This window comes from Gigantopelta aegis, chromosome 3 (assembly GCF_016097555.1).
Source record: "Gigantopelta aegis isolate Gae_Host chromosome 3, Gae_host_genome, whole genome shotgun sequence".
Lineage (NCBI taxonomy): Eukaryota > Metazoa > Mollusca > Gastropoda > Neomphalida > Peltospiridae > Gigantopelta > Gigantopelta aegis.
The window spans coordinates 27,189,479-27,204,057 of NC_054701.1; the positions used below are offsets into that span (position 1 = coordinate 27,189,479).

General features: G+C 35.5%; 2 protein-coding genes across 2 annotated transcripts; one reads left to right on the forward strand and one right to left on the reverse strand.

The window, feature by feature from the left end:
* Positions 1-1,845: 1,845 nt before the first annotated feature.
* LOC121367799 (probable 18S rRNA (guanine-N(7))-methyltransferase) lies at positions 1,846-8,735 on the reverse strand. Its single transcript, XM_041492172.1, has 10 exons — positions 8,644-8,735; positions 8,514-8,551; positions 6,563-6,658; positions 6,136-6,218; positions 5,561-5,657; positions 5,238-5,334; positions 4,175-4,311; positions 3,545-3,646; positions 3,022-3,111; positions 1,846-1,945 (listed from the first exon to the last, which is right to left on the reverse strand). The coding sequence occupies exons 1-10, from the start codon at positions 8,686-8,688 to the stop codon at positions 1,891-1,893; spliced, it is 840 nt and encodes a 279-aa protein (XP_041348106.1). The 5' UTR covers positions 8,689-8,735; the 3' UTR covers positions 1,846-1,890.
* Positions 8,736-8,913: 178 nt separating this feature from the next.
* Positions 8,914-9,954, forward strand: LOC121367800 (dnaJ homolog subfamily C member 30, mitochondrial-like). The gene has a single exon (XM_041492173.1). The coding sequence runs from the start codon at positions 9,123-9,125 to the stop codon at positions 9,747-9,749; it is 627 nt and encodes a 208-aa protein (XP_041348107.1). The 5' UTR covers positions 8,914-9,122; the 3' UTR covers positions 9,750-9,954.
* Positions 9,955-14,579: the final 4,625 nt, after the last annotated feature.

Below are 14,579 nucleotides of genomic sequence, written 5' to 3' on the forward strand. Positions count from 1 at the left end.
AATGATAAGGTGCAGCAAATAACCGATCTTCACATCTTCAGGAATACTAGTACCCATTCAGTCCTGACATCCCAACTGTATCAATTAGGAAAGTATGACTTTGGAAGGCAACTAATTATCTCTGAGCAGGCTACGCTTGACGTATGTAGATTCACTTACCATACAGTAGGAATTAAATGGAAAAAGAAAACAAATTTGTTGAGAATGGTTAATTTAATGCATTCCAGTTGCAGTTTGAGTGAAGGAGAATAAGTTGATTTATAGTCAATTGTGAAGCACACATCCGTTAATTAGCAGTACAGACGGTAAAACAAGAAACAACGAATGTTTTAAAGGCTCTGTATGTGGCAACCTGTAATCTGTGGAAACCTGTATTAAGTGGCCACTTTTACCTACTCCCTTGTCCGACTGAGACAGGTTTGACTATATATATAACTGTCATGAAATTTCGGGGAGGCCTGCCCCCCCCCCCCCCACCCTAGATCCGTCACTGCAATATAAAAACTCTATGCTGCTTACAGTAGAAGTTGAAGATTTTGCTCCAGTGCTCTATTCTACTAAATATTGGTATTGGTATGGTCAACATCTTAAAAATCCTGAATAAATATATTGAAATGTTATTAAACCAATTATGTTATCTACAAATAACAAGATGTTTGTTATAGAATACATGTAGTTAATTATTTCCAAGGATAAATGAAGATTACCAGCCTCGGTGGTGTCGTGGTTGAGCCATCAGACATAAGCCGATAGGTACTGGCTTTGCTCCCACCCAGATAAAGTTTTAATGACTCCATGGGTATGTACAAGACCACTGCATCGACTTCTCTCTCACTAACAACTAACCCACTTTTCTGGACAGATGGCTGAGGTGTGTGCCCAGGACAGTGTGCTTGAACCTTGATTGGATTTAAGCATAAAAATAAGTTGAAATAAATGAAGAACTAATTATTTTGCAGCTCAAAAGGTGGACGGACAAGGGCTTGGTCTAGACATAAGGTGAGATTTGTTACAACTGTGGAAACAAGACAGAATAAAATAGAATAGAATAGATGTTTAATGACACCCCAGCACAAAAAATACATTGACTATTTACCTCTTGCATTTTTATATTGCTGTTGATCATTAGTTTATTTTTGCATGTACCATAGTTTGACACAAGATGGAGTACGACAATGTGCATTAGGCCCATAGCCAATGGGAGGTCGGGCAGGGGGTTGACCCCCCCCCCCCCCTCCTACAGGTGTGGGTTTTTTTTCAATATGCCCCCGGACCCCCATCTCCTCAAAATCCTGGCTACATGCCTGTGTACAATTTCTGGATAGTGATGTTTTATCATATAGATTGGTTAAACTGTAAATAAACATAAAATTAATTTTTCATTTAATGGATGTGTATTCATGTTGCTATGATGATCTATGAATGTCGATGGTTGTCATTATCAGCTGGATTTATGAAAAGTGTTTTTATTTTAGACTTGTAAAGTCCTAGGCAGAAAGGAAAAAACAAAAAGACTATGCACGTGGCTAAACACCTGTGGTTATTACAAATTATTAGATGCCTAAGAATAACCCTTGGGTTAAGATTGCACAAATGGTTGGAAATGGTGATCCCCATTCATAATATCTACAAAGTATCAGCTGAAACATGTAATATGTTTTGGATGGAGAATATGGAATTTTTTTGACAAACTGCGAAAACTCCAGAAACACTATGCAGACAATCAACTTTCCTTTCAGCATAAATGTGGTTTCAATAATTAACTCGGAATTGTTTAATGTGGTTGGGGAAATGTTATACCACACTGATATAAAAACATTTTCTAAATAAAAAAACCCAACACTATTTAGTATATCATAATAGCAATTTATATATAGTCCATCAAAATAACTAAAATCTTGACTTTCTGTGTCTTCCTGTGTACTTTGTGTCTTTTCTGACATCTCTGAAAAAAAAAAGAAAGAAAGAAAGAAAAAACTTATGAAGAATGTTGCAACTTTACAATTTAAAAAAATACTTTGTCAATTTTTTTAATTCATGCTACCATGGTCAAACACAAGAATGTGAGTGTTGTTAAGGCAAGTGTAGGACCCACCACACTCCCTTAGAAACTTGAAACCTTAATATGTGTAGCATGGGTTATATCTAGTACATACTGTAAACCGGGGAAAACTTGTTGTGTATATTAATTTTGCATCGTTCGCACTCAACCTCAAGTCGTGAAATTTATACGCATGCATTATTTTTTTACACACATTATTTTTTATATGTGCCAACAGTCATTTGCAAAAGTTAAATGTCGTGAACATGTGCCGAAGTGCGTATTCGCAAAAAAAACATGTCACAATATTAATCCAGTTTACAGTAGTATAATGGGATATAAACAGTTGACGAAATACAAGAACTTAAAAAGTAAAAAGAAATGAGCAATAACCACAAATTGTCCCTATCAACAAATAAAGTGCTTTTTCAGTCTTTTCCTCAATGGTAGTATTAAACCAATTAACATCCGGCTGGGTCAAAGTTCGAGGTGCACCCAACTTTTGATAGAAAAGTTAACACCACAAATCCTGTGATTGGTGATAAATTCGAGTGTGTTGACTGTAAAAAAAAATTAATTTCATCTGCGCAAAAAATGTATGCAATTTTATTTCATCTAGTACCAAGTAGTGTCAAGTAGCCGTGTGGTTTATACATGTATGGGGTACCTGTGAAAAAAGTACTAAAATTTTGTGTGGAACTAGGGTAGTCCTAGACACTACCGTTTATTTGAGAAATCACTACCATACTAAGTACATATACTTGTAGCAACATATTATGGTAATAACAGATGCATGTCTAGTACAAAAGATTATTACTTAACCACTTATAGGAAATCAACTTAATTAAAAAAAGCTACAGTAATATTTTTTATAAAAAATATACATTATTTGTTGAGTGAGGTCAGATCAATACCTGCTAACATGACAACAAAACAGAAATAAAGAGTTATTTAAAATATTAATAACAATTCTTTCTTACTTTCCTTGTCTTCTTCTTCTTTCTTTTTTCTCCAGTATCCAGTCACGACTTTTCTTTAATGGTTTACCCCGGGCACCTCTTATCCTTTCTCTATGTACAAGCAAAAAATAAAATAAAATTACACAATTCAGGATTATTAAAAAATTAAGAGAAACACTGAAATGCTATTGTTAACATCCCAAACATGTTTTAAAGATTAAATATGTTATATAAAAAAATGTTTTCTCGATTTGGGAGTTTCGTACTGTATATTAAAGATTAAAAGTTTCAAAGAATTCTAAAACATTTTATAAGGGTTTATATTTTAACCCCAAATTTACAATTGTTAGAAATGCTTTTTCTGTATGAAACATTGAAAAAGAAAGGGAAAAAGAAGGAAGTTACAGTCACGTGACCAGAACAAGAGGGAGCATACAGTAGAAGAATTTTAGGCCATCCCATTGGCTGTTGGGATGTTTGAACCTGACTAGAAGTGTTTGATTTTGTTTTGTTTATTGCTGTGCTTTCACCTAGTCCTACTGACCTTGTATCACTGTACTGTATCTGTCCTGGGACAGTTTCTTCTGTTCCCAGACCCTTGGGTAACTGCTGAACAACACCACCGGCAAACAGACACAGGTACATCCTGTAAAAACAATACATTATACTATTGCCAAAAGGGAGATGAAAGTGGGTTACAAAAAAATATATGGAAATTTTAATATTGGAAGGAAGGAAGAAAATGTTTTATTTAACAACGCACTCAACACATTTTATTGACGGATATATGGCGTCAGACATATGGTTAAGGACCACACAGATATTGAGTGAGGAAACCCACTGTCGCCACTTCATAGGCTACTCTTTTCGATAAGCAGCAAGACATCTTTTATATGCACCATCCCTCAGACAGGGTAGCACATACCACAGCCTTTGATATACCAGTCATGGTGCACTGGCTGGAACGAGAAATAGCCCAATGGGCCCACTGACAGGGATTGATCTCACACCGACCGAGCGCTGTACCACTGGGCTACGTCCCGCCCCACTATAATACTGGTGATCGAGTACCGAAAATATACAGTAAATTAAGTTGTGATTTGTCAAAAAGAACAACTATATTTTGAGATAGGGTAAGTATTGTTAAAATAAAAAAATAAAAATTCAGATATACTTTTTTGCTTTTGTACTGTTGGGAAAATCAACGACCAAACCGCCAGTGAAGCCTGCCTTCATGGCTTGTTGAGTAATCAATTCCAGCTGTTGACTGTTTTCTGGGTACAACTGAAACACAGCACGGGATCCTCGACTCTGAAATAGTACATTCAGTATGATAAAATTACGTTTATTTTGTTTTTTAAAAAGGTTCCTTTGTGAAAAAAGAAAAGCCTTGTTCATAGCAGTTTAAACATGCTAAAAGTACAAAGTAACCACTTTGGGAAAATGGTTATATACAAATAACATTTCAACTAGAATTTGAAACAATATTACTAAGAAGTGGTATGTAGCTTAGATGGTAGAAAACATGCCTGTGATACTTGTGTCATAGAATCATACCCCAATGTCAGCCCCCCCCCCCCACCCCCACCCCCTCCCGTCCTATACCAATCAGTACTCCATCACTGGAATATCAAAGGCTGCAGTATGTGCTGCCTTTTCTGGGAAAATCCACACAAAAGATTCCTTGTTGTTGATGGAAAAACAAAGACTTCATGTCAGAATTATTAAATGATTTACATTCAGAACACATCCTACAAAACTGCCCACACCTGGAAGAGAACCGTCAGAAATTTTGGACACAAGACAACCCCTCAATATCAAACTCTGGGGACTTCTTGACGACCTCCGGAAGACGTCACATTTTGTCATCATATCCGGATTATTGATCTAATACGGCCAAATCTCGACTGAATGCAGAAGAAGAAGAAGAAGAATTAACTGATGATTAATCTATGAGCTCTAGTATCATTTAACAAAAAAAACACACACAAAAACTGGCAATCACTAAAAAAAAAGAAAAGAAAAAAAATGTTTACAGCCTTAACACAGACTGAAATAGTGTACCCTATTAGGTTGCTGTTGCAGTTACTAGGCTGATGTACTTAAACCTTCATACACGTGTGGTAATTATCTGTTTTCATTCTATAAGAACTGCAAATAAATATGGCTGCATAAAGCATTTCTATCATGTTGTAATACAGATGAATAGTAAATATGAGTTCCTTGGTGACACTTACCATAGCTGCATACAGTGTGCTGAAGAACTTGTGTAACCTTCTGGGTGGATGATGAAATCTCTTATCTGCATTACACAGCCATTGTAAAGCTGAAATACTATTGAAAAATTGTAGATACTAACATAAATTTATCATACTATAAGAAACTAAAAGCGTTCTTTCTTTACCAATTTATTTCAATTGAATATATTTTTACTTTTTATTACTGTACAATGCACACAGAATGAAAAAAATATTCCTGAAGTATAGGCTCAACTCAATACCTCCCCACCCAAATATATAGAGTTGTTTTAATGGTAAAGTAAAATGTTGTTAATGTTTACCTAATGACACCATCAAATGTGCCTGGTCTGAAAGGAACACCATAGCCCATGTCTGACAAAACAAGGTCGCCTTCTGCTTCTCTCTCCACAGCTACATCTAAAGAAAAAATAGTTCACTCTTATCAATAATCAACATATGAACAGTTACATTTTGCAATTTAAGAAACAGAAAAAAATATATTAACCTCAGTTGTATTCTAAGGACAGTATTGTTAACACTTTTAGTTGGATCTTTATTTTATTTTTATTATTTATATTTATTTTTGTTTAGATCTAATAAATAATCAGTTATATATAGTTTTGCTTATGTCTATTTACAAGCATCAATGATCCAGTGATTTAGCCATCAAGTTTAAGGATATACCAGTGCTAACCTCTCCATAGTTAAATATTAACTTCTATCATGGATAGACTGACCAGGAATGTGAATTTTCTAAATTTTTCTAATGTTAACTAAAGTGTTTTCTAAATTTTGATTTGTGAAAGTTACTAACCAAATGAAAATTGATTAGTGATACTGGAAAATACACATATAATTAATAATATATTTATTTTTCACCCTGCGTAACTTTTACCTAACATGTGAGGACTGATATCTAGTCCAACCCAAACGTGTCCTAAGTCCGTAAGACATTCACCGCTCAGTCCAGAACCACAACTGCAACACAAAATATAAATATGTCAGTTACCATATCATGCTTGTGATTAACATTTTCATTAAGTTTATTAATATTCATAATTTTTTTCACCTTCAACAGTCTACTATAGACCATGATAAAATGGCCTCATCTATCCATCTAAACGTTGTTTTTGAAATTGTTATATAAATACATAATAGCAACCCCATGTGTTTCTTTTTTAAAATGAGTTTAAAAACATATTTATTCAGCTTGTTTGGAAATAATCCTTGATGAATTAAATGCAAAAATAAAGAGGTTAAGATGTAAGTGCACACAAGTGAATAAAACAAAGACGGACAATGAAGAGATGTATTAATCTTACCCAACATCTAATATAAAACATGGAGTATCTTCTGGAAGAGATAGAAGTTCTATCGCTCGTTGTGACAGTTGCTGTTGAATTTCTATCATATGTGAACTGAAAACATACAACAACATTCAAATAAGGGTTCATGCATTTCGTTATCAACCATATTCCAGAACTCTGCATGACATTTTAACAGATTTTTCATAACCTTTAAAACAAATATATAAAAAATCAAAGGTATTTCTTCTGTCATCAGCATAATCTAACAATATTAAAATTATTAATGTGATTTAAAAATATCTTTTTGTGTCACATTCAATAGAAAAACAAAATTATCAACAAAGTTTCAGGCTTGGAATTGGAAAATGACATTTGTACATTCCATAGCTTGCCAAGATTTCCATAACAATAGAAACCCACATGAACCCTGCATGAGAAAATGTACTTATGCAAATTAAATTTGGTCTTTTTGTGGGACATAGCCCTCTTCGAAATTGAAAAAATATGTTAAAAATAAATTAATTCCCAAGATAAAATGCACTGTGCAGAAATCATCAGTGTAGAAACAAAGGAGGAAGCATAATGTAAAACCATAAAAATTGTGGTTAAAGAAAAAGGAAACTTTGATGTCGTACTTAGTTGGGGACTAATAATATATATATGATAACAATCATTCTGAGAGTACTGCTCCAAAGTTCAAGGGCCATAATTGTGAAATATGGGTATATTGCAATAAATGTCAATATTGGTCAAACTTGATCTGAAACAGAACATGACACAAAATTTCAACTCAATATCTTGAGACATTGCAAATAGTCTGGAAAACAAATTTTCAATTCTCCTAATTCAAGGGCCATAACTGGGTAAATTGCCATAACAGTCAAACATGATTTGTAACATTCGAACATGATAAATGATCTGTATAAAAAAATTTAGCTCAATATCGAGGCATTGTGAAAAACCATCTGGAAAACTATATATGTGGGACAGATGGACAGACAAATTACATTGCCAGTGAGAGTGTGCCAGTGATGCAATCTGAAAAATCTTCCTTACTTACCTCCAAACAAATTTTTACAAATATGTTAAGGTACGGGTAGGGTTAGAGATACATGTACAGGTTAAAACAGGTATGTTACCATACCCAAATTTATTCATTGGTGTATCCTATATCCATTGATTTTTAGATTTCACACATTGCGGTGTATATTGCAGTGTATTTTTACAGATAAAAATAATGTTATAATTTTGTTTATTTCCAATATCATTTACTAAGCTAAATACATGAAATATGTACAGACCTTAGATAATATACTATTTATATAGACAATATATTCACAGCATTAATAATTTAATTTATGAACAGTCACACTGCATACTACTAATTATGTGCTGTGGTTTCTTAATACTACATACGGCAATTTCGCCCAGCTTTAACCGGCTGAAGTTCAAAGGCCAAGTATGTTATGTTGATTTCGCCCAGCTTCAGCTGACAGACAGTCAATAGCTGATAAGGTATTAATATCAAAAGACAGAAAATTACCTAATATTTGGTCATGAATAATGAATAAACAGAAGAAGAAGAAAAAGAAAAAAAGACGTAAAAACTATAATAAATATATTGGGGGGAGGGGGCGAAACGACTCGGTATGAATGAGATTAGGACTAAGGGCGAAACATCGCAAGGTTCGAAATGGTTTTAAGGTGAAACGACCCGGAATCTTGAAAAATTATATATTAAAATAATATTTTGGATATTCTGTGTAAACTTTCCTGCACAAGGGTGCTTTTGTTGGTGCGGAAGTCTTTCAAAGAGTTCAGAGCAAAAGTTGGTGGGTTAAAAAAAAATTTGGAAGTATTTATTTAAAAAAAAAGGAATCTGATGCATCAAGCATGTGTGAAAAAAACAAATCCTGTCCCGTATAATTCAGTCTCACCCGACAAGGGGAGACATGTGAAGACTCACTTTGACGTGTATTTTCTCGCTTCTTTTTCTCCATAGTACTGAAATACAAAAAAATATATATATATGTATGTTGTGTTACGTCATATAACAATATACCAATATTCTTATTTTAAAATAAGCACACACATACTATTTCAGGCGGCGCTTGCTTTTCGGGACGGCCAGATGATGCCATTTTGATTTATATAAATGTGGAATTCAAAATAAACAATCCCAGTACTAGTATTAATATATGTATCACATCACGGGGTGATATCAGGCAATGCAATATGAAATATACCTGCTACGCTACTATTTTAAAATCATCCGCATCTTAATACATGTTTGTTACAATTTAAGAAATTAATAATTCTAATTTCGATGAAAATATATTTAGTACTTTTATATAAAATAATAACTATTTGAACAGAAGCGTAAAAAGGGTACACTTCCGGTTTGGGTTGGGAAATCATCAAGGTGGTTTTTATTTATTGTTGGACGAAATGTTACTTCTGGACTTAAGTCAGACCAGGGTTTTAAATTATTGTAAACTAGACTTGCTAATAAGGCACTTGTTGGTATGTAGGCATAAAAGAAGTGCCAGCTGACTTCGAGTATAAATATTTCAACATGATCAGCATGTCAAGAAATATTGTTTTGAAAAAGTGCCATTTTCGTGTCCATTTGCCAGCAGGAATTCATGGAATGCTCTGGCTTTTTATTCCGCACGTCGTACAGAACAGACATTATGCTGCTAGGTCAAAGACATTTTATTATGATGTCCTTGGGATTCCAATAAATGCTACCCAAGGTCAGATCAAAACTGCTTACTATACGCGGTCAAAAATGTACCACCCAGATGTTAATAAAGATGCCGATTCAGAAAGACTGTTTTCAGATATATCAGAGGCATATGAAATTCTTGGAAATGTTCGTAAAAGACGACTCTATGATCAAGGACTTGGACAAAGATACCAGTTTGAAGAAACTTATCCCAAAAGGGATCCATTTGTAGGCAAAAAGAGGGGATCTCCTCCAACTGGTCGGACAAGTACCTACAATTTTGATGAATTTTACAGAATGCATTATTCAGATGTAAGGAAGAAAAAACAGAATTTCAAGGCTTTTGAAGAAAAATGGAAGGCAGAATTAAAAGAAGAAAGACAACTTAAAATTGTGTCATATATTATAACTGGTGCTTTTATGGGAAGCGTTTTTGGATGGATTAGTTTTTTAATGAAGCAGCAAAATAAATGAGCTTCAGTGTTTTAATATATGACATGTACAATTAATGTACTGGTTACAATGTATTCTGGCTGTGATAACATTTATCTGTACATATAAGTATTATTAGATTAGACTGAAGAAGAATATGGACAGTTCATAATTTTATAATTAGCATTTTGTCTAATTTTGTGTGGTAATATTTGGAGGTCTAGTACAAGCAAAATTGTGTAAAAAGTGATTGTTTTTTGTTGTTTGTTTCTTTTTATTTACTGTACATATTGTAAATCAAAAGATGTATGTACATTTATATATTTATGTTTAATCAAAACTGGTATCTTAAACTAAACTGTATGACAAAAGGGATGACTTCAACTTTCCAATCGTCAATTTTCCCATTATATAGAGAAATATTCCTTCTGCTCCAACTTTTAATGTCTGCATAAATTATTACAACTTCTGATGTGAAATACCCCAGGGCATGCTCATTGTATGCCGATTTCAAAGAATGGCATGTCATTTTGGCACAGGAATTGTTTCATCAGTTGTGACATTCATGGCCTGATGGCTTTCATAAGTTTGTGATAGATATTTAAAGGCTATTTTCATACTGTATGTCGCATCACTGACTAAAACGTCTGCTGCTATGCTATACCCTGTTTTAATCATGCACATGCATTTTTATCTTTTGGGTGTTATTTTGTACATAATTTTCATTGTTTGATGAAAACAATGAACAGGGATATGTTCATCTTTCCGAGGCATTCGCAAACACCTGATTATTAGATACCATCACCTTTTGGACAGTGCATATAAACACCGGTTTTTATTTCCCGCAAGCCCTGTTTTGTGCAGATTCAGATCTGTTTAATCAGTCTTGGGAATGGCAGTCCATTTACAGGCGAAGTTTGAAGGATGTGTCATCCTGGAAGGCTTTCAAAATGATGATATGCCTTAGAGTGACTCATGGAAGCAGTCACAGTATCATACTATTGTCAAAATATCCTTTTGACTGCCTTGTGCAAAGATATGATTTTGAAACTGGTAATGGTTTTTATCATTCAAATTACTCTTTTAACCATGACAGTACATTTGTATAGATTACATATTTAACTGAACTAGTTAAACAAAGTCAGTTGCAGTTACTCATGGAAGCAGTTGTCATATTGTCAAAAAATCCTTTTGACTGCCTTGTGCAAAGATATGATTTTGAAATTGTTAAAAGGTTTTTATTCAGATTAATCTTAACCATGACTACATTTGTATCGATTACAGGGTGGTAAAGCACTCACTTGATGCTCGATCGGTCTAGGATCATCGGTGGGCCTGTTAAGTTATTTCTCATTCCAGCTATTGCACCACAACTAATATATTAAAGGCTGTGGTATGTGCTAAGCTGTCTATGAGATGGTACATATAAAAGATCCTTGCTACTAATGGAAAAAATGTAGTGGGTTTCTTCTCTAAGACTATATGTTAAATTACCAAATGTTTGACATCCACTTGCCAATGATTAATAAATCAATGTAGGAGGGGCATTTGGCTCAGTCGGTTGAGTGCTCGCTTACATTGCAGGATCAAACCATCTCGGATCCATTCAACTGATTGGGTTTTTCTCATTTTAATCTGTGCATCACAACTGGTCAAAGGTCATGGTATGTGCTTTCCAGTCTGGGAAAGTGCATATAAAATATCCCTTGCTGTATTAGGAAAAATGTAGCAGGTTTTTTTTTTGTTGATGAATACCTGTCAGAATTACCAAATGTTTGACATCCAATAGCCGATGACTGATTAATGAATGTGCCCTGGTGGTGTCATTAAACAAAACAAACTGCTGCTCGGGGTTCAAATACAAAGAAAAATGTGTACATATTTAATAATTAATTTGACATTTATTTTGTAGAAATTAATTTTACATTTGCGTTTTTAATATTATTGTTTAATTAATTAGATGTGTATTTATGTACATGAACTGTCATGTATTTATGTGTGAAACGACAAATAAACATCGGCATCACTCCAGAAAGCAGCTCGGCTAGCCAGCAGAAAACCCCTCAGAATAGCCCTACAAGGGGTCAACTTTTCAAAATTTTCGGGGGAAGGGCCCCCCAGACCCCCCGCCACGGGCTTCGCACCTGTGGCGCTCGCGGTGTCGGGCTTCGCCAAAAACCTCAAAACCCCCCCCCCCCCCCTGCAAAATTTCCTGCGCACGCCCCTGCAGTTGCGGAAGCGTATGCATCTCCGGGTCACGCTGACGTACACGTCTGTCCAGTTCGTCCCATAGATGTACAATGGGGTTGACATATGGCGATTTTGATGGCTATGGCAGCACATTAATGTTCTCAATCTGTAGGAAATCCATTATTACACGTGCCGTATGCGGCCTGGAATTGTCCTGCTGAAAGAGCTCTCTGTCGATCCAAAATGGGAAGCATGTGACGGCGAAGAATTTCATCCCGGTAGCGTAGGCTACAGCTGTCGGGTTGCCTTGTACGAACACGTTCACTTCTGCCGGTGTATGACATGGCTCCCTACATCATGACACTCCCTCCACCGAATCTGTCAACTTGGGCGACGCAGTTTTTGGCAAAACGTTCATTGCGGCGTCTGTAAACACGTCGTCGTCCATCATGTCGCTGTAGAAGGAAACGTGACTTGTTGCTGAACCATACTCGCCGCCAGTTTCCCAAGTTCCACCCCTGTACATTCGTGCACCAACGAACACGTAAATGTAGATGTTGACGTCGCAGGACGGAGCCAACATGCGGTCTCCTAGCTCGTAAACCAGCTTCTCGAAGTCGGTTCCGAATGGTTTGTGCAGACACCCTTCTCAAACCAGGTATGCGTCCAGCAGTGTTCGTTGCTGTGGCAGTTCGGTGACGCAAGTGCAGAACCCGAATGTAGCGATCATGTGTAGAAGTTGTTATGCGAGGTCTTCCACTTCTGAGCCAGTCTTCAGCTGATTGAAACTGTTGGTACCTGTCCCAGAGACGTGAAATGATGCTCTGATGGACGTTCATGTGGCGTGCGACTGCTGACTGCGATTCACCTAACTGGAGGCGGCCTATTGCAATGTTTCCATTCGGCAGGTTTAGTCTTGGCATCTTGTAACTCGTCTACGTCGAAATGGAAATGAGGCATCATTGCGAGCATTGCAGCTTTAAATACCCATCTCTACCCCAATCTTTTCCCCCGAGTTTCACGTGCATTCGCCAAAATCTGACCGTTTAACGCCGATTTCCTGCAATTGTCGCACAATGTGCGTTCAATTGGTTTTAGGGTGCATTTGGGCATGCTGTCCCATTCCAGGAACATTAACAAACATGGTCATTCAGCAACATTGTACAAAAAAAACCTATATTTTGTCAAATCAAAAAAAATTCTTCTTTCCCCATCACCTATGCGTTTCTTTTTTGACAGTATATTAAGTGCCTCTTTTTTTTTCTTTTTTTTTCTTTTTCTTTTAAATTTCATTGACCCATGAATTTAAAAAAAAAATTCATACGAGTTTGCCCATGTGCCTTTTTTCACATTATTTTCTGGATCCTACTCCGTCTAGGGATTCTATTAGTATATTTAACCAAAGTAAATTTTTATTCAAATCCAAGTGATATTCTACCAATTTAAGTGTCATTAGCATAAATTTGATACATTCTGATAGTTCATGGCAACAGATCACAAGGATATGGAATGTGTTGGTCCCATGACCTATCTTCTGACAGATTGGTACAGTAGCAAACTAGGTACATCTTACCCCTAAATTATTGTCCTGGATCGAGCCTGTAGCTATCCACAGAGGGAGACCCGGGACAGACATGCTCGAAACCTTAGTGGTATATGAGCATGTTAAAATTCACCAACCCACCCACATCTTTAATCTTTACTGTTGAAAATCCTGAACTATGTTGTAATATTTTAAACTCTGACTTAGAGCATATTAACAAGTGGGCTAAACGGTGGCTTGTTAAGTTTAGTCCCGAAAAAAACGAAATCTTGTTGTTTAGCCGAAAAATTAAAAAACCCAGCAATCCTAAGTTATTTTTAGACAACGTACAAGTATCAGAGGTTGATGTCCATAAACACTTGGGCCTTACATTCCAGAAATCTGCGGAATGGGATTTCCATATACAAAATATTGTAAGTAAGGCCAGTAAAATGGTAAATTGTCTTCGATCCTTTAAATATAGATTATCTAGAAAATCATTAGTAAAAATCTATAGATCATTTATTCTTCCCATTTTTTATTATGCCGATATTCTTTGGGATAATTGTAGTCTCCAACAGGCATACAATCTTGAAAATGTACACTTGGACGCTTTGCGTACAATTTGTGGTTCTGTTCGGGGAACATCCCACGAGTTACTATATAGCGAAACTGGTTTTATATCTTTATCAGAAAGGAGAAGTCGCCATAAACTATGTATGATGTACAAACTTTCTAATAACTTGCTCCCCACATTCTTGACATTACAATTACCACGCCCCATTTCTGCAAAAAAAACATATTACACTCGTAATGTAGATCGCCTCCTTACATACTTTTGTCGAACTAAACTTTTCGCGAATTCCTTTTTTCCTTCCGCAGTTAAATTATGGAATAATATAACGTCCGATATTAGGAATTCTTCATCGTTAAATAGATTTAAATCAGAATTAAATAAATCAGACCCAATTGTACCGTGCTACTTTTACGATGGTGATAGAAGGCAACAGATATTACATAGTCGACTCCGCTTGGGAACTAGCGATCTAAATGGTCATAAATTTGTAAGACACGTAAGTGACAGTCCATTTTGTACTTGTGGACATCTTATTGAAGATGCAGAACATTTTTTATGTTATTGTCCACTATATAATGTAATT